The sequence below is a fragment of the Camelina sativa genome, chromosome 2, assembly GCF_030686135.1.
Source record: "Camelina sativa cultivar CO46 ecotype springtype chromosome 2, ASM3068613v1".
Taxonomy (NCBI): domain Eukaryota; kingdom Viridiplantae; phylum Streptophyta; class Magnoliopsida; order Brassicales; family Brassicaceae; genus Camelina; species Camelina sativa.
Genome location: NC_141881.1, coordinates 4,605,681 through 4,623,807, shown reverse-complemented (window position 1 = coordinate 4,623,807; position 18,127 = coordinate 4,605,681). Strand labels below are relative to the sequence as shown.

The 18,127-nt window shown below is 44.1% G+C and overlaps 7 protein-coding genes, 2 non-coding genes and 2 pseudogenes across 9 annotated transcripts; 7 read left to right on the top strand and 4 right to left on the bottom strand.

Moving 5' to 3' along the window:
- Window positions 1-533: 533 nt before the first annotated feature.
- Window positions 534-1,118, bottom strand: LOC109131731 (uncharacterized). The gene is given in 2 exon segments (XM_019242905.2): window positions 534-780; window positions 812-1,118. Coding segments are annotated over 2 exon segments (282 nt in total). The 5' UTR covers window positions 977-1,118; the 3' UTR covers window positions 534-663.
- On the top strand, window positions 1,107-1,747 carry LOC147948272 (uncharacterized). The gene is made up of 2 exons (XM_087466009.1): window positions 1,107-1,127; window positions 1,364-1,747. The coding sequence occupies exons 1-2, from the start codon at window positions 1,107-1,109 to the stop codon at window positions 1,607-1,609; spliced, it is 267 nt and encodes an 88-aa protein (XP_087322135.1). The 3' UTR covers window positions 1,610-1,747.
- A 2,010-nt stretch (window positions 1,748-3,757) lies between these two features.
- On the bottom strand, window positions 3,758-3,844 carry TRNAS-GGA (transfer RNA serine (anticodon GGA)). Its single transcript has one exon. It is a non-coding gene; the product is annotated as a tRNA-Ser (tRNA).
- Window positions 3,845-4,279: 435 nt separating this feature from the next.
- LOC109128186 (cytochrome b) lies at window positions 4,280-5,968 on the bottom strand. The gene has a single exon (XM_087480526.1). The coding sequence runs from the start codon at window positions 5,966-5,968 to the stop codon at window positions 4,787-4,789; it is 1,182 nt and encodes a 393-aa protein (XP_087336652.1). The 3' UTR covers window positions 4,280-4,786.
- A 97-nt stretch (window positions 5,969-6,065) lies between these two features.
- LOC147948270 (Ribosomal L5P family protein) lies at window positions 6,066-8,433 on the bottom strand. The gene has a single exon (XM_087480535.1). It carries the CDS (start codon window positions 8,431-8,433, stop codon window positions 7,876-7,878), a length of 558 nt encoding a protein of 185 aa, XP_087336661.1. The 3' UTR covers window positions 6,066-7,875.
- On the top strand, window positions 6,490-7,087 carry LOC147948271 (uncharacterized; annotated as a pseudogene).
- Window positions 8,434-10,329: 1,896 nt separating the features above from the next.
- On the top strand, window positions 10,330-10,653 carry LOC147948269 (putative mitochondrial protein AtMg00200). The gene has a single exon (XM_087480538.1). It carries the CDS (start codon window positions 10,330-10,332, stop codon window positions 10,651-10,653), a length of 324 nt encoding a protein of 107 aa, XP_087336664.1.
- An 853-nt stretch (window positions 10,654-11,506) lies between these two features.
- On the top strand, window positions 11,507-13,328 carry LOC147948267 (LOW protein: cytochrome C biogenesis ccmF-like protein). Its single transcript, XM_087480548.1, is given in 6 exon segments — window positions 11,507-11,626; window positions 11,928-11,990; window positions 12,262-12,457; window positions 12,460-12,548; window positions 12,756-13,028; window positions 13,225-13,328. Coding segments are annotated over 6 exon segments (837 nt in total). The 3' UTR covers window positions 13,321-13,328.
- TRNAG-GCC (transfer RNA glycine (anticodon GCC)) lies at window positions 12,605-12,676 on the top strand. The gene has a single exon. It is a non-coding gene; the product is annotated as a tRNA-Gly (tRNA).
- Window positions 13,329-13,478: 150 nt separating the features above from the next.
- Window positions 13,479-14,543, top strand: LOC147948266 (uncharacterized; annotated as a pseudogene).
- A 1,321-nt stretch (window positions 14,544-15,864) lies between these two features.
- Window positions 15,865-16,814, top strand: LOC147948265 (uncharacterized). The gene is made up of 2 exons (XM_087480562.1): window positions 15,865-16,017; window positions 16,248-16,814. Exons 1-2 carry the CDS (start codon window positions 15,872-15,874, stop codon window positions 16,351-16,353), a joined length of 252 nt encoding a protein of 83 aa, XP_087336688.1. The 5' UTR covers window positions 15,865-15,871; the 3' UTR covers window positions 16,354-16,814.
- Window positions 16,815-18,127: the final 1,313 nt, after the last annotated feature.

Genomic DNA, 18,127 nt, shown 5'->3' with positions numbered 1-18,127 from the left:
ATGTCTGGAACAGCCACTATCAAACAGGGAATACTCTCATCTTAGCACACTCCTATCACATGCATTTGAGTTCTCCTTCATCTCAAAAAATCACTCGCGCACTCAGACTTCACTACAGCTTGAGTTCTGTAATCAGGTTTTCTGCATCTCTGTTGTATCTCCGTCTATAGGTGTTTAGCACACTACTGTGAGCCCCATATAGATCTGTCCTTTTGATCCATGCTTGATTACGTCAACCGTAGAGCGCATCCAATCTGTCAAAATAATCGTAGCAGTAAGAATCAGTAATTACAGCGTGGCCTTCTTTTCTTTCTGATACGTATGCTTGCTCCTTCTGCTTTCCTTTGACGAATACATTCTGTATTTGAGACGCCTTGATATCCTAGACCTGACTTTCTCACTCTTCTTATTTGACTGTTCAGAATCTTGTCTAGTTCTTTTGTTCCTGAGTTCAGCATCCTTATCAGCTTGAGCTGCGTGTCTAGGTCTGTCTAAAGCTTAGCTGATTTCGATGTCTGTCTTTAGCTTCTCTATAAGACTTCGTAGCTCTGTGCTGTGTTCTCATTTTCCAGAATAAAATTCTCTTTAGGGTTTCACACATAGCCCTGTCCTCCTTTTCAACATCTTTGCCTTCGACATCGACCTAATGAATCAGACTCTGTGTCACTTTCTTCTGTTATCCCTGACCATGCAACGAATCATGCCTAACGAATCCTCAGATTCATCTTCATCTGCATTCACTATCATCAGCACACAAAAGAGAGCGAGTATTCCCAATCCCTCAGCACAATGCACACACCTAGAACAACACCTTGTCCCTTTCTCGGTTATCCGACACAACATCGTCACTCCATAACGATTCGAAGCCAAGCTAGCATCCGCAAACCCAAGTTGATACTCTCTCTTCTAGCCTTCCAGATCTAAGAGCATGTCGTTGTTCTTGGAAAAGAAGAGGGATTATATAGCTCCTTGTCATCTACAATAATAGGACTCCGACAGGCCAGCCAGAAATAAACTATAAAAGGAGGTTGCTTTGCTAGAGCTAAAAAAGTTTCGGGCTAAAAAGCTGCCTCACCAGGAAGACCTGCTTCTTACTTTCTGGTCGTATGCCCGATAGGATTTCCATAGTATAAATTGAAACTCGTCGAGTACCCTTATCATTTCACTAATCAAAAGACTCAAGGTCTGTGCTCTTCACCTGTTCACCTGCTCTCTTCACTTGCTTAGCAGCCTCACTTCGAAGGTGTGCTGCATACTCCTTCCTGCTTGCTCTTGAGCACACTCCTTTTGGAGATTCCATACACTACTAAGTAAAACGTCGTCACCCAAGTGGAAAAGAATCACTTGAATCCAGAAGATCTAGAGTTTTGTTTGGAGCTGGCTTGTGCAGCACACTCCCACCCAACTCATCTTCTTTGGGCTATCATTCCACCAAACCCTAGTAAAGGAATCTTTAGGTTTTGGTGCCACATCTGTCAGATTGGAGCCATCCTGCATCCAAGACTTTGATCATCTAGCTGAGGAAATTGGTAAATCTTATATAGGCTCTCGGGTGCCTTCAAAAGGAAGTTCCTCCACTAAATCGGAATCTGACTCACAAGTCGAATAGTCCTCAGCATGGAGAAAAGCGGGGCACATTGGACAATACACCATAACTTGCTTCTTCACTCGAGTTGCTCCTCACGTACGCATGTTCTAATAGTCGAGTTGCTGTTGCTAAAGCACCTATGGTTCCATCCCTGGTAACTTCAACCGCTGCCTAAGATCCTTAGAAAAAGAGTGTCGATAAGCGGCAGGCTTTTAATCGATCTAAGAACTGTGTTCGGCTTCTGAGTCCAAATCCCAACTAAGGCTAAACAAGAATTCATCGCTTATGAAAGAGATGAAATTGCAGAATCCGTTGATCGATCCATCAGGGGCTTTACCCTGGCACTTCCCACTTACTCCTAGCAGCCTTTCTTTCTTGCCATTGAGGACGAAGATGGCTATTTATTAGAACAAAGACCTGAAGTTTACTTCTATTAAAGATCTGAGCCTTACGAGACTTCATAAAGATACTGCCTATCCTGTGCTTACCTTGGTCTGTGCTGCTTCGCCGGAGCTGCTAATGAGATCAAGCAGTGTGCTGGTTGTCAGATTTCACTTAACCTATATTCATAATTCATATTGGCGCAAAGCCGTAGATGATGTCAATCAAATCTTGGTGTTCCTCAACTCTCAGAATCAAACCATCTCCATATACTGGTAGCCAGGAGGATAGGATGAAAAGAATTTTATTTTTAACGTCTATCTGAAAGACCACGGGCGGAACAGCCAATGACAACGGGAGCTATCAATAACAGACTCCTGCTTCTAGCCTTGAGCAAGCAAACAGCATAGAACTTTATATCTATCTAGACTACCATTGTCAGCTTGAGAGACCAGAAGCTACCACCTCTCTTGATCAATTGACTTACTATCGCACCTCTGTCTGTGCTGCATCACATTTTTCAACCCGAGCAAGCCTTCTTAGGGTTGGGACTCTCTAAAGTCCTGGGGTTCCGGGAATCCATTAAGCTCAGAACTTTCATTCAGATCTCTAAAGATGGACCTCCCTTATACTCCGAAAATACTTTCGAAAGCATAACCCTACTACTCTGTGCTGGGCAAACTTCCAATCTATAAGATTAGCGAAACAAACATAAAAGCGCTCTTTCGCTCTTGTGGATGCTTTCTAATCTTAGTCCCCTGTTAGTCAGGGCTATCCACCTCGAATTATCCTGGTGGACCTGATAGTCTCGTAACAAACTAACTTATTTGAGCACACCGCCTTCGCGGATGAAAGAACTCAAGCATCTCTTCTGCGTAGATGGAAGATCAGGCTCCTCCAATGTCTCTATATAAGATACGTTGGGAAGTAGTACACACTAACCAAGAGAAAAAGACAGGATAAACGGGAGACTTCGCTGCCCTCAACCCTACTACGAGGATATAGGGGATAGCACAGAAGGATACTATCTATCTCCGTTGGGATTTGGGAATAGATGTATGCTGTTAACCACTCGAATGCAGCACACGCCGAAGTATTCGTAGGTATGCTCCTTGTATGACCGATCCGTAAATTAATGGCCGTTTCTAGTGTTTCGCCCAAGTGAGAGGAGGAATAAAGAATAATTGAATGAAGCAGCAAGAATGACACGGATCAACAAAAGGCGATGAAAGTGGACGAGTAATCCTGATTCTACGATCTTCCTTTGTGCGCCTACACACAATAAAGTTGTCTTGGGAAAAAGATGACTGATCGACTCAATGAATCGCCTAACCTCTGAGAAGGTTGGTAATACCAGCTTTTTGTTTAGCGGTGTGCTTTGCTTTTATTTCATAAGAGTAAGAGAATCAAAAGAAGCAGGAAGACATGGGTATTGGTACCTGGGGCAAAGAGTATACAAATCATTGGTTCGGGAGCACACTCACTCGGAACTATTCTCCTCCGCTAAAGAGAAGGTTGAGTCACAGGTTCGGATGGAGCCCCGAGGGCTTAGGGTAACTTTAGGGCATATGACCAAGTCGATAACTCAGATCTGTCAACGAAGATGTCCACCGCCTGTTACCCAGAACAATTCATCTACCAACCCAGAAGGGAGATCTTCCCATTTTGGTATCGGGATAGCGAAGCAACGATTATCTTTAATCGAAAATCAAGGTCTGACTCTTAGAGGTCTCGATTGGTATTTTATACATGGCGCGGTCGGTAACGTTGGTGAATTAGGTAAAGGTACGGAAAGAGAGGGATTCGAACCCTCGGTAAACAAAAGCCTACATAGCAGTTCCAATGCTACGCCTTAAACCACTCGGCCATCTCTCCTACATTATGACCCAGAAACCTCGAGTGAATAGCGAGTCATTTATATTCTTGCAGTAAAGGTACAACCACAAACAATCTATTAAAAATGGAAACCTTTTTTCTTCAAAGAAAGATCTTCCTTCGAAGAAAAAAAAACAATAAGAATTGTTTGTTACCATTAAAAAAACAAAAGCACTCTTTCTATTCATCTTTGTCAAGACGACGATCCCGTTATATTATTATATTTATACCGGATTTTGCCAATGAATTGGAACGCGAATCAACTACTCCCTTCATGGTCACATAGTCATTACAGAATTTTGTTTCAGGTATATATGTCTTTCTTAATTTCATATTGGTAGTACCTATTTTTCTATATAAATTCTTTGTGGTTTTTACCGCCCGCCGGTTCGCTTATCGCCTTTTTTTCCTCCGTTCACTTTCTCCTTTATCTTCTTCCTACCTTGCGGGGGTGACTTAGGCGCTAGGATTAATACCATATTAGATCGAATAACTCCTTACCTTTTTTCAAGAGAAGCCTGATTCTAGTCAGGATTGAAAAGATAATGACGAACCTTAAATGAAAGGTTGGTCCAATCTGAGTGCTTATTGTCTTCTTCTTCGCCTCTCCTCTTCCCCGCCCGAGCTGATCCGAATTCTCCTCTTAGTATAGGATTGTTAATAACTTGACTTAATGGTTATAGTGTAAAGGTTAGTTCTATATTTTTTCTTTCTTTATCAGAGGTTTTTTCCTTAGGCCTTGGGGGGCGGGGCCTCTTTTTTGATTTTTTAATAAAAAAGGGGGGAGAGGGACCCTTTTTGATTTTTGAAGTACAGCCCTGCTCTATAGTGGAGTTATCTTTTCCCTATCTAAGCTATATCAACATAGCAAACTAGAAAACTTATCCGCTTGTCAATTCTTGGTGTAATATGTAAATGATTGGTGTCAGAATTTTTCACTGATCAGGTGTGATCAGTCTCATCCGTGTAAGAATTAGGAATTCCTCTTCCAACTCGTCCCAGAATGGGCGTTATGGCAAAGAACAAGAAGAAAACCAAAGGAGAAATTTGTCCAATAGTAACAAATGGTGCCTCCACAGGTTGACATCCGATCCAACCTAGTAGTAAGCAATCCGCCAAAAGCAACCAAAACATTCCTTGGTGAATCGGTCGAAAACTTGAACTACGCACATACATACTTTTAAAAAAAGGTAAAGCCAAGAGACATATAAAAACTGGTGCTATTGCGGCTACACCTCCCGCTTTGTCAGGTATACTACGAAGAATGGCATGGATCGGTAGGAAATACCATTCCGGCACAATATGAGGCGGGGTGGACATCGGATTAGCAGGTATATAATTGTCGGGATGTCCCAAAACATTAGGAGCATAAAAAATCCAAATAGAAAAAAAGATAGCAAAAGCTACCCAACCAACTAGATCCTTGACATAAAAATAAGGGTAAAAAGCTATTTTATCCATCTCAGAATGTACACCCAATGGATTATTTGATCCATATTGATGCAATGCGGCCAGATGAAGAAGACTGGCGCCTACTAAAATAAAGGGGAGTAAATGATGAAGACTAAAAAAACGATTTAAGGTGGCATTGTCCACGGAGAAACCACCCCAAAGCCAAGTCACTATGGTATCTCCTACTACAGGTATGGCGCTAGCTAAGCTTGTAATTACTGTAGCTCCCCAAAAGCTCATCTGACCCCAAGGTAGTACATATCCTATAAAAGCTGTCACAATCATTAATAGGAAGATTACAACTCCAAGACACCAAACAAATTCCCTAGGACTGCTATAACTCGCATGATATAGACCACGAAAAATATGAAGGTAAACCACAATAAGAAACATACTTGCCCCATTAGCATGCATATAACGGAGCAACCAGCCCCCTTCAACATCTCTCATAATGTGTTCTACGCTGTTGAAAGCTAAATCCACATGAGGTGTGTAATGCATAGCTAAAAAAACGCCAGTCACTATCTGAATGACTAAACAAATACCAGCTAACGAACCGAACCCCCACCAATAACTAAGATTGCTCGGGGTTGGATAATCTACTAAATGCTGATTAAGTGTGGAGGATATAGGTTGTTTAAGAAGAGAGAATCGTTGGTTCCTTATAGTCATTTCTCTTTCCTATCGTGACAACTCTTGTTCACCCACCTTTTTTTGCGTTCTAGGGCCCTAAAATATCCTCAAATATATATATATTGATATTTGAGCCTTTCTTTTACTTTTGTTTGAAGGATGGAGGGGGCGAATTAAGCGTCGACGTTTTTAGAATTCTTTCTCCTACACACTTTTGCCCTCTTTCACCGAAGAGGAAAGAAGAATCTTTCAAGCGGGCAGAGACCTAAATTTCTGAGATTCATTCCTAAGCTTGCTTTGTCGCAGCAAGATGGATTGGATGATCAGTCCGAGAGTGCTGGAGAGAAGAGAAAGCGGTCAAAACTTCTCTGATTCGGTCACCGAGCAGTCGGACAACCCTTCAGTAACCCAGGATGGATGACCCGAGAGAAGATCTCGTCCACCAAGCGGGATAGCGGAGTGCGATCCTTAAGCAATTGGAGGTTCTCGCTCATCTCTTGGGATCCATATCATCTGTGAAAACTTTTCCTGTTACATTAGCATAGCTAAATTTGAATAGGATGACTCAGCGTCAGGAAAAGTAAGCCCCCCTTTGCCTTGATTGAATTTGGCTTCGCTGCGCTCTGAATCAATCAATAAGCTTATTGATTGGATTCATCCCATTTCATTTGGGCGAGAGATCCGAAGGAACAAAGGAGCTCGACTGTAAGGAGAGGAACGAGAGTGAAACGAGAGTGAAACGAGAGGGAGGCTGGGCTTATCCATGGGACTTGCCTTGGCGGTTAGACTCTCTTTTAACACATCCTCGAATTAGTCTCGTCGGTTGGTTGATTCTCGAAATCACCTCTTGAGAAAAAAAAAGGTCCATCAGGTTTTGCCCTGCCATCTCCGGCGAAGCTCCATATCCGTGAGACTGGATCACTGTAATTCACGGAAGTCCATTTGGACCTCTCCTTTTAGTCGAGTATGTAAACAACCTCTCCTTTCAGTCGAGTTCCCTCTTTTATAAGAGTAATAAATTACGTTGGACCTCTCGCAACAAGTGCTCGAGTAATAAATACCTCTCCTTTTAGTCGAGTCATTTATACCTCTCGGGAGTAGGGGCTTTGTTCTGGGGGGGCCGACTTGCGCTGCTTTAGAAGGGAGATAATTTCATAAAGTAACTCTCTCTATCTATCCTTAGAAGTAGGGCGATAGAAAGTCAATATGAGATTTGCGTTGGTTTTTCCAACGAAACAAAGCATTATCATTCGGAAGGCTCAGTCCCAACTCGGACTTCCATGATGGGAAGAACCTCCGCACTACGGCGCTCCAATGAACAAGAGTTCTCCGCCTTAGTATATTTAGAAGAGTGGTCGGGAGTTACATTCGTAACTTAATGTTATGTTCACGCATTATATCTTTCTTTCCAAGAGTACTACCTGTACGTAGTCTATGTATGGGGAGCATACTTGACAGGAAATAGACACAAGCGGTAGAGAGGTCCCCCACTTCGATTCCCGCCCCGTTCGCATCTCCGATCCAAGATAAGGGTTCAATACGTTACTTTTCGGTCCGGAGCCGGCTGGTAATGGGCTTACTTACCTTGCTTGTGGACCAGCTGCGGAGCTAACCTTTCTTTGTTCTATTGGTTTGGTGGTTGCTACCAAAACGATTTCTTTATGCCCATCAAAGAACCTCGAGATGCTAATCCACGAAAAAACGATACGAGAAATTCGAAAGAACTCAGATACAGAACGAGGGCGACCGTGGAAATACATCGGTTTCTGACTCGTGCAAAGGAACTATTTCTTGGCAACTTGGACAACTTATAACAATGTTTGTCCCGCATATCACTAGGAAGATCGGGATCTTTACAAAAGGCTTTATAAAGCTTTCGTCTCAATTCAAATTTAGCCGCGAGCAATCTACGTTTGTGATCTCTACTATTTCGCTTCTACGACATCTTACTGAGTTTCCCCCTCATCTTTTTGCAAAAAACCGCTCCACAGTGGTAAAGTCTCATCTTGTGTGTTGGCCGAAGTGATAATAGTCACATTGAACCCTCGAATATGTTCGAAGATCTCGAAATGATCTTCCAGTTCCGGGGAGAATTCGCAAAACTCCGTTTCCATCGAGAATTGAATGGAGTTTTTCCGTATTTCGACCGGAAAATCTAACAGAGACATTACTGTCGAGATTCTGACCGAAAAATTAGACATTCCATGCCCTCGGAGAGTGCTTTGTCGTGCTAGGTCACTTACATATCCTTTGTCTTTATTTGACCCCAAGAATGGATTAGATCGAAAGGACTTTCCTGTCGAACCCTTTTGTGTCTGTATGAATTTCTGACCGCGCGGAATCTCCATAGCCAATTTTCCATTTTTTATTATGAAATTATAGGGTGCCTTTGGTACTACTCTTATTTCACACGATCCAGGAACTTCCATAACGTTGGCGTGATTCGGTTTGAGCAACGGATCTTGACGTGATACATCTTCGTAATGAAAATTGAGTGGAAACATGAGTTGGCTTTTACAGTATCTATAGAATAAGCTGACTCCTCCTACTCCTCCTTTCCGAAAAGATCATCCTTGGTCCTTTTGACATAAGATTCTCGGCCCGCTTTCTCCCCATCCTCACAAGCCAACCTGACAGCCTCGCAAGATAACACGTACAAAGACAGATCAGATCAAAGGGTTACTCCCAGCAACATTACTAACACTTTACTGAACTAATGAACATCCATATCACTTTCCTTCACTAATTTCTTTAGACGGACTTCCCTCTTCTCTTATTACAGTTAGAACGGATTGAAAAAACAACTTACACATTTGGCACAAAGCGGCCCCATTACAAACAGGAGCGGCGGGACCGGGACCTCCACTAGATTTAGGGAGGCAGATTGCCCAAACAAAGCACTTCACTCTTATCTTATCTTATAGTGAAATTCCAGATCAAAACCAAACAAAGCACGCGTCTTCTTAACTAACTATTTAGTTAGATTCCAGATGACAACCATTCTACAAGACAAAGACGATTCAAGAAGCCGTGCCTTGAAGAAAAAACGATTCCAAATTACAAAACATTCGAAATGACCTCCTCCCAATAATCTAAGAGCTACAACGCAGCGCAAAGAAGCGAGTGAATTCGATGGATTGAGCTCCAAACATCCATACCACTTTCCTTCACTAATTAGCTGGACTTCGAAACATAGGAATCAAACTGGGAGAACAAGACATAGGAGAAGACAGATTTCGCACCTACATGATAGTGCCAGTTACGCACGTACTTTATGTGAGTCAAGCCAGAAAACACGGAAAAACTGCACGCTACAACAGCCCAGTATGTCGATTCCAATCAAGGGGAGGAATCAAGGCAGAGGGAGTAAGTACATAGCTAGTCTTATACGGGGCAGGGAAAGCACAAGCCTTAGACCAACAATACAACAATGAGACAGAACGTAGCAGGCCCTCAACACGTACATGATAGTTCACACGTACATGATCCAGTGAAGACAGAAAGCAGTGGGAAAACATCACGCTACAATACAACAGTACGTAGGTTCCAATCCACGAAAGGAATACAGGCGTACCGAGGGAGCACATAGCTAGTCTTATATGGAAGGAAAAGCACAAGCCTTACCCCGAGAAACCCCATGCTAGAATAGGCCTATGCACTCCCATCCAGCGAAGAAAATCAGATCGAGCATGCAAAAATTCATAATAAATGTATCACAATTCAAGGCAGAAATCCCATCGAGCATGCAAAAATTCTCAATTCAAGGTGGAAAACACCTCCATCTATTCAAGGCGGAAAATCGCATCCAGGTAAGAGTGCAAAAATGCAACTACTGCATGAAAATTAGAGGGAAGGAAGCAAGTTAATAATCGCACATCATTCCTTTTTGACATCACGATTTCAGAGACATTCATAGCTCAGGAGAATCCACCATTAAATAAGGCTCCCAATGCCCACTCAATTATTTGAGTCGTTTCAAAGAAGGAGATGAAAGCGAGTCCAGGAAGGTCGTTTTGTTTGAAGTTGATCAGTCTAATATATCTCCCTCCGCCCTTGGCTCATAGGTAGCTCTGGAAGTTGGGATGTTTGCAATTCTAAATGGAGGGATTGGGAAGGAAGAGTGATCAATGCCAGCTAAGGTTGTTAGGTATCTTTGAAAGAGTAGCGTTACAGTTCATGTCAAATAAGAGTGGTGGGAATTCCATCTCAAAGAAGAGTGTTGGTCCAGTCCATCTCAAAGTTTGAGGACTCAAAGTATGGTTCAAAATCTGAGGTATGAGTTGAGGATGGGCTATGTTGCCACTGCGAGGTCGTTCTTCTGTTTAGGTCTCCCTCCGGCTCCGGTCAAGGCATTATCTGGGCGCTGTTGAAGCACGCTAAGAAGTCGCTTTAGGAAGTCAATGCTTAACGCTTTTGCTTTCCCGCAAACGAATGAATGCTTTCCCGCCAAACGAGGCTTTTGCGCCAACGAACGAACGAAATGCTTGAATCCGAAGATGCCGAGTAAGTCGATGTTCGGTGGTAGCGTTTCTGAGAATCTTTTTCTTTCAAAGATACGGATTGGTCTTTCTTTCCCTCTCCCTTTGTCAGAGATCAAATTACAAAACCAATATTTCCGTTTGGAGGGACAGATGAGTTCCTTTGATCCCTTTGTTGATGAATCCAAGGCACTGGTTCGACGTCTAGGTCAGAAGGTCAAGGCGAAGTCCTTTCTTTGTCGATGAGTTAGTAGGTCATTTCTAAGAGTTAGGTCTTCAGGACTATATCATAAAAGCGGCTAAGGTCTTTCTATAGTTTCAAATGTCCTAAACTCCAGGGTTGTTCACCAATCCAATATAGGTATCAGCACGTGAAGAGTATCCGGCGGTGGGCGTGTTATCTTTCAAATCTTCAATCTGAAGGGAGTAGTCACCAATATAATATCATTTCTAATAGAAGAGAGAATCCCCATTGCTGTAACCCGGGTTGCTTTCAGCCTAGCTTGCGTGTCAGTCTAGAAAGAATTCCTTGCCTTCAGCCGAGCTTGGGTCCGGGGCACAGGTAAAGAAAGAATCCTCCGCTTTCAGCCTAGCTGGATCCTCTTGAATCGTCTCTCCGTCAAAAAAGAATGTGGCGGGGAAAGGTAATGGTTTGAGAGAGAAGTATCGGCTCCGGCCGTGGAGCTATCATATCGGTCTTTTCAATCTTGTAGCCGAGCGTTCCCCAATATAGCCTAAGCCAGTGAAGAGACCACTAAATGCTGTCATGCGAGCGAGTAAGTCGACGAAGAAAGTCTTCTATTATCGAGTTGTCGTTCAAAGGCGGTCAAGAAACCCTTTGTTGCGTTCGAATGTCCCGTTGAAGGCTCTACTATTTTTTATTGTTGTTGCTGAAATTTGAGAAAAGTGATCAGGTCGACATCTCGGTCAAAGAACAAAGGCTAGTCGTCAACGAGCAAAGGCAGCCAGTATTGTTCAAAGGTTCTCCCGGCTCGAGTCCGGTGATGGCTCCTTTCGTGGATTAGAATTTCTGAATGGCCCCAGATAGCGTTAAGTTGATGGGCTTTCAACCTGAATTCTCAATATCATCTATGGGTGAATGGTATCAGAATGCCTCTTCCGAAATAGAAGGTTATTCGGCTTGTTCGTGAAAGCACAGAGGAATTCAAAGCATTGTAGCTGTTCCGAGGAAGTTCAATTCCAGAGATGGCTTGGGAGCGTAAGTGGGTGACGATTAACGTGATAGACCCTTTTCCGTAGTTCTTTCCCCTTTTTTGAACCTTGGGTTCAGATTCCATGATTCCTTTCTTTCAGTTGCAGATTCCTCAACTGCTCTTAGACAAATGTAGTCCGAGAGTAAGATATTAGGCTAACAAGGAAGAAAGCGGTCGTTCGCGGATTGCAGTTTCAGGTTTCTAGGAAGGAGAAACCGGGTCTCGACCAAATCAATCCAATAGAGTAAAGGGCTAGTAGCGGTCTTCCCGGGCTCAAGGTCTAGTGCAATCTTTGTCTTATTTGAGAAAGAAGTAGCCGAGCCTAGGACGAAGGCACGAAATGCTTTCTCGCCAATGAATGAAGAAATGGTTTCTCCTTTCCCGCCAAACGAATGAAGAAAGGGTTTCCCAAGTCGCGGATTGATTATTCTATTATAATAGTCTAAATCGATTAGCCAACTTTGCCCAAGCTCAGGAGTTAGTGCTTTCCTTTCATATTCATTATTATATAAGGTAGACAGATATAAGGTCAACAGAAGGTCAACTCGCTTCAGAAGGCTGGAGGTAACCTAAGATTCCTAAATGCAGGGGTCTCATACATTCCAAGTAGCTGAAAAGTGGCAACTTGGATGTTTGAAAGACCCGCCGGATTCGCTCGGAGACTAACTCACTCGTCTCGTTCATGTATTTACTCGCAGCATTCGCAGCAAACTCGCAGGCAGGAGAGACCTTGAGTCCAGGCTCAGGAATCGACTGGTTCCGAGCGGACTCGGGCAGCTGCTGCTTGGATTATCGTAGAATAAGAGGAGCCGTCTTAGGAAAGGAAATGACTCAACTTCAAAAAAAAAAGACAGATGCCGCCTACCTACTCGTGCTCGTAGCTCGATCGGAGGTCAAGAGCCGTGGTCCGGCGGAAAAACGGAAGTCGTCCGTATCAAGTAATACGTGAATTGCTCAGTAGTGCTTCGCCACTACCGTAGCTGGCGGAAATAGCTTAATGGTAGAGCATAGCCTTGCCAAGGCTAAGGTTGAGGGTTCAAGTCCCTCCTTCCGCTCCTGGTGTTCGAACTAGTCATTAATGGTCGGCTTCATTGGTATCCTTTCGGTATGCCTTGCGAACATTTTCATTTTTAGCGCCTTCTCTTCTTTAGAGAAGCCAAACTCGAACGGATAGAGCAGATGGTCCAACTACATAACTTTTTCTTTTTTATTATTTTTATGGTCGTGCCTTGTGGCACGGCAGCACCCGTACTATTGAAATGGTTCGTCAGTAGAGATGTTCCCACGGGTGCCCCTTTTTCCAATGGTACTATAATTCCTATTCCTATCTCTTCATTCCCTCTTTTGGTCTATCTACATTCAAGGAAAATCATACGCTCCATGGACGGAGCAAAAAGTGGAGTCTTGGTCAGAGCAAGTCGCCCTATTCTATTACCAGACATAATTGGGAGAAGCTCATCCGAAACTAGAGCTAGAAAGGCCTTATTTTTTTTCGTTCCCGTTCTTCATTTCCGTCTTCTCGAATCCAAGGGGGACTTCTCATATTTAGAATCTTTCTGCGGTGTGCTCTGTTTACTATTCTTTCGTACTTTCCTCTTTTTAGCACGCGATAGGTCAGCGAAGCGTGAGCGGGCGCGGAGAAGGAAAGGCCAAACACTTCGGCCGAACGGGAATGAGCAACGACGAAATGACAAGATGAGGTGCTCCGGGCACCCCCATTTAGATTTAGAAAGAAGGGTCGAAGGTTTTGGGCCTCTAGCTTTCCCCGTCCCCCCTGAGTTGGGTGGTGCTTGTGTGGGGGGCGTGCCACCAGAAATCGGGCTTGAAGCTCTCGCCTTACCAAGGAGCCGACAGCTGATGGCTATGGCTGTTGGTCACGACTACTACCAAAAGGTTCCAATGAAGATGAATATTTCACATGGAGGAGTGTGCATCTGTATGTTGGGTGTTCTTCTGTCGTGCGACCCGGCGGCTTATGTGCGACCTGTGGCCCACGCCTCCTATTTGTTCAGGGCGGGCGGCGTGAACTCTGATTCGATCCGGGTATTCAATCCCGCCGCTGAGATGCTCAGTTGACTCCTTAACCTTGATAGGAAGATGGCTTATTCCAAAATTCGTGCATAAGGGTAAGGAACTTTGGATGAACTAATGCGAATGGGTGTAAGCTTCGCTGCTCGGAAACACCCAGTGCTGACCACACTGAGAGACACGAAAGCGCGGGTAACGCTAGTTGGCGAAGTGGCGTTAAGCATCCCTAGCGGTACGAAAAGAGAGGTCGTGATGATATCATCTACGTCCGTACCGCTCCTCGTGGAGTAGATCCCGCATCCAACCAAGTCTTTGACCAGGGAACGGGATAATTCCCACTACCGCTGGCAGGCCAGCCGGGCCATGAGCGCGGTGGGAACGGGCTTCCCAAAAAGCCAGCCCCGGGCCGGGGTCAGCATAGAATGAAGGGGACGGCCCTAATGTTGTGTTGGCAAAGCCAACTTCTTAGGTTGCGGACGGAGAAGAGCGGACGTGGGAACTCGGGTCGGGGTGCAGCGTAACTAAGAGAGCCATTCCATTTAGGGCGAGACAGAATGGGCGGGCACGAGCGGTCTGGTGTCCGAGTCAATTGGTCAGACGACGACTACTTCACTTATTAGATTAGTATTAGCCGCCTATCCCGGAATGAAATGAGATAAAATAGAAAGAACGCGAAGCGCTAGCGCTATAGGATTGGTTTTTTGGGGGGGATAAGCTCGCTTCTTCACAAGCTTACCCCCGCCCCGACCGGCAGCTGCTGGGTCTCCCCATCTCTCCTAAACTTCCCCCGGTCTTTGGCCCGAGCTGTATGAGGCAGAAACTCGTCCCACGTACGGTTCGGAGGCCGAGCCCCACCCCAGCAGTAATGGTGCGGCTTAGGTCAACTAACACAAAGAAGATACAGTTCACTCAACGATTGCCTTTGGGTTCCGAACTCCATATGGGGAAGGAACGTTGTTGTTTGCGAGGTCTCGATCATTTACATGGACCCACTTTTCATTCCATTTGTGGGAATTTGATGATCTATAAACCGTCCCTAACGAACGATCGGCTCATGTTTGAGCATGATGAATCACTTCATGCCGACCTCTTGCTAATAAACTTTCCGGCCTCATATAAGAATGGAAAACTGGAGCATTTTCTGCATTGGTGGATGAAGAATCGCAAACATAATAATTTTGGGTTAACCATGTTCCCAGAAAAAAGATACTTTCGAGAAAGGACGAGCACGGCTGAAGTGGCTATACATACAAATCTATTTACGGATCTATATGCTTCGATTGGAACTGGAAGTTCCAGAACAGGAGGTTGGTATACCACCATAATGAAACTGCCTTTTATTTTTTTTATTCGGATAGGATTTATGTTGGCTTCGTTGGGAGGCTCGCCTAGTTTGTTACGTCAGCTCCAAAAGGATAAGTTGCGTTGGAATCGAGAAAGTTCCGTGGAGTTCATAATTGCATAAAAGGAGTCAAAGTAGTGGCTGCGGCGCGTCAAGGCACTTCTTCGACGGTCTCCGTCTCGCCCGTCTGCCATCAGTAATAGGAAAGCTTTCAATCAATAGAAATCGTATTCGTGAATAAATCCCCTTTGTTTGAATCCAATATTATGCACTTTTTTTTCGGTAGCAGGACTCTCTTCTGTCCGTTTGAACTCTTGAGCTGGAGCAGGAGCAGGAGAACGGAATAGGCATCCATTAGCTCTGTCCCTTCGCACGACATCTATGAAAGCAGCAGTGGGCGAACCGGCGGTGAACAGGAAGAGGGAGGACCGCCCGATCGCTAGGAAGAAGCAAGCCTATTCCCCGCGCGGATGTCATTGCTCACTAGCTCCTTTCGTCCCTTCCAACGCACCATCAACAAAAAGAAAGAAGAATTCTGAATAAAATGGACTACTACTAGAGCCACGGGAGCGAGCCATAAGCGAGCCTTGTCGTAGTATTAGGAGCGATGTAAAATCCCAGTGAAAGGAATACGTAGCGAATAAGGGGAAGAATAGAAAAGCACTCTTCGGGGCTCACTATTGCCTCTATTACATAACCTTTCTCTGGTCTACTCTCCTGGTCACTCAATCTATTAGCCTGGCTTAGGTCGAAAGGGCTTCCCTGTTTTCTGCTTGACCTTCGTAGCGCATCAAAGAGACTTCACTAAATCACTTTTTTATCTCCAAGTAGTCAATTAGACTAGAGCCAACTATTTGATTCGGCTACACTTCTTGACTTCATGAATTTACAGATTGAAAATGAAAAAAGGCAACCATTTAGAGGGGGATTTGCGGGTCTTATTCACCACTTTCAACTGACTCCTTATCCAATCAACAGAAAGCTACTACAGAAGTCTCGGCTTACTATCTTGACCAGCAAGAAAAGGTGAATGGAAAATTGCCTCAGATATCTTTCTTTCAAAGCCGTGCTATCTAGCTCATCTTTATGCAGGAAAGGGATGCGCGTGACTAAGGCTATACGCTGCCCCGATTGCTTCTTCGCTCGTTCAAGAATTCTATCTTTTCACATCGCCAAGCTTCTACGGTACCAAAGAAGAAGGGAAACTTTCTGTTGATTCTCTGTTCACATTCTCTTTCAATTCCTCTGCATAATAGACACACATTCCCAGCAGACTATCTAGCTTCTTTGAACAATCTTCTTGCTGTCTCTGAACCTTTTTCTCAGAAAAAGAATGAGACCAAAGAGGCCATGCAAAAATAAATTGGTGCACTCAAATCCAAGAAGACTTCGGACATTACCACCTAATACAAAGGCTTATAGGCTCTAATGTATAAGATCCAGTCTCATCCTGATGGTTCTATTGAGAGATAGAAAGCGTCATTAGTAGCTAAAGGGTAGACGCAAGTGATTGGGAAGGATGATAAAGAGACCTTCGCTTACTAAATTTGAAACTGTGATGGTTCTAATAGACTTGGTTGGCGACAGCTATGGCCTATCTACCAACTTGACATTAAGAATGCTTATTTACGACGTATGAGACCGTTTGCCTGTTTTCATCCCCATATTTGTGGTAGGCCTCCCATCCTCCCATAAGGATTGTAGATTTGCTTCGCCCTCACCCAATCGAAGGGACTCCTAGGGGTCGTTTCATCCACCGGAGAGCCCATCCTTAGTTGTTTTGTTTTCTAAGTTCCGTTTCCTTTTATTAGTCTGAGTTCATCTTTTCCGCTTTCAAGCGTGTACACACACTGAAAAAGGATAAAAATATCCCTTTCATTAAATAGGTAGCTCACTGGAGCAAGCAACGAAGTGCCATAGGGTTCAGGATAAACTTATACTGAAGTAGGTATAGGTACAATCTCTTTGTGGATCAATCTATAGAGTTCATAGAAAAGGAAAAACCTGAGATTAGAGTTGGAGAAAGCCGCATAGAATACGAAAAGCAAAGGCGAAGGTGACTTTACATCTCAGTCGAAAGCGGTTAATCCGGATCCATTTCATAAGTGGACTGGGGAATCTCAATCTCAAAGGTCTTCGCTCGGTTCCATAGTTCAATCTAAAGCCTGTGAGTCTTTCACTTCAATTGAAGAAGGATTTTTCAAGAGACAGCTTTGAGTCTCTCCCCCGGGTTCTGAGAGGAGCTGGTTTATGAAAAACCGGGCTAGCTCGCAAAGAGAAGTGGAATCATAAAGATCGAGACTGCACTGACTGGGCTCACCTTTTAAGTCAATAGAATAGGGCTAGTTCATGCGCTTTGTTTCTAGTGGAAAACTTGAAGGCCTCCATGGAGGGGTTCGCCCTCCAGTACGAACAAAGGTTCAGTCCACTCCAAGCTTTGCTACTGCTTTGAAAGAGTTGTGGAAGCTGCCAGTCCTGGTTGAGGAAAAAGAAAAGACTACGCCAAAGAACGTTTATAAACCAGATGAAGTTACAGGGAAAGCGAAAGAAGCTCTTTAGCGGTCAACTTTCTCATATAATCGAATTATTAGTGAAGGAGCGAAAGAGAACTCGAAAAAGGCCAAGAGGTATAGGAAAGATCGTCAACCGTTTCCCTCTTATAGCGCGCTTAGCAGCTCTTTCTTTTTTATTCCTTTAAGGGCTACTTACATCAACGGCGGTTCATCCAGGCTGCCTGATTGCAGGCATTGAAGTTTCAACTGGGTAAGACTCCCCTAAACGCTTAACTATCTATCTAAACATGGCATTCTATTCTTTCTTTCTGCCTTTATGCGACTATATTCACCATTCCTAGGACACGGTTTGACTGCAAGTGTGTAAGGCTCCGCAGGGAACGCCCTGTTAGGTAAGAATGCCGCTACCATGTGCGGATAAGCCTTCCGATTAGCTGACTGAGACCATCTTCGGCTTATAGCTGGTAGAACATCAGGGAAACTCCAATATATGGCAATGGCATTTAAGGTCTTTAGCTCCTCAACAACGGTAGGTCTACTAAGCCTAAGCCACTAAGGAAGATTTGAGTTTTGAATCAAGATCTGCTATCTGCCCACTGCCCCTACCCATAAACATTCTGACT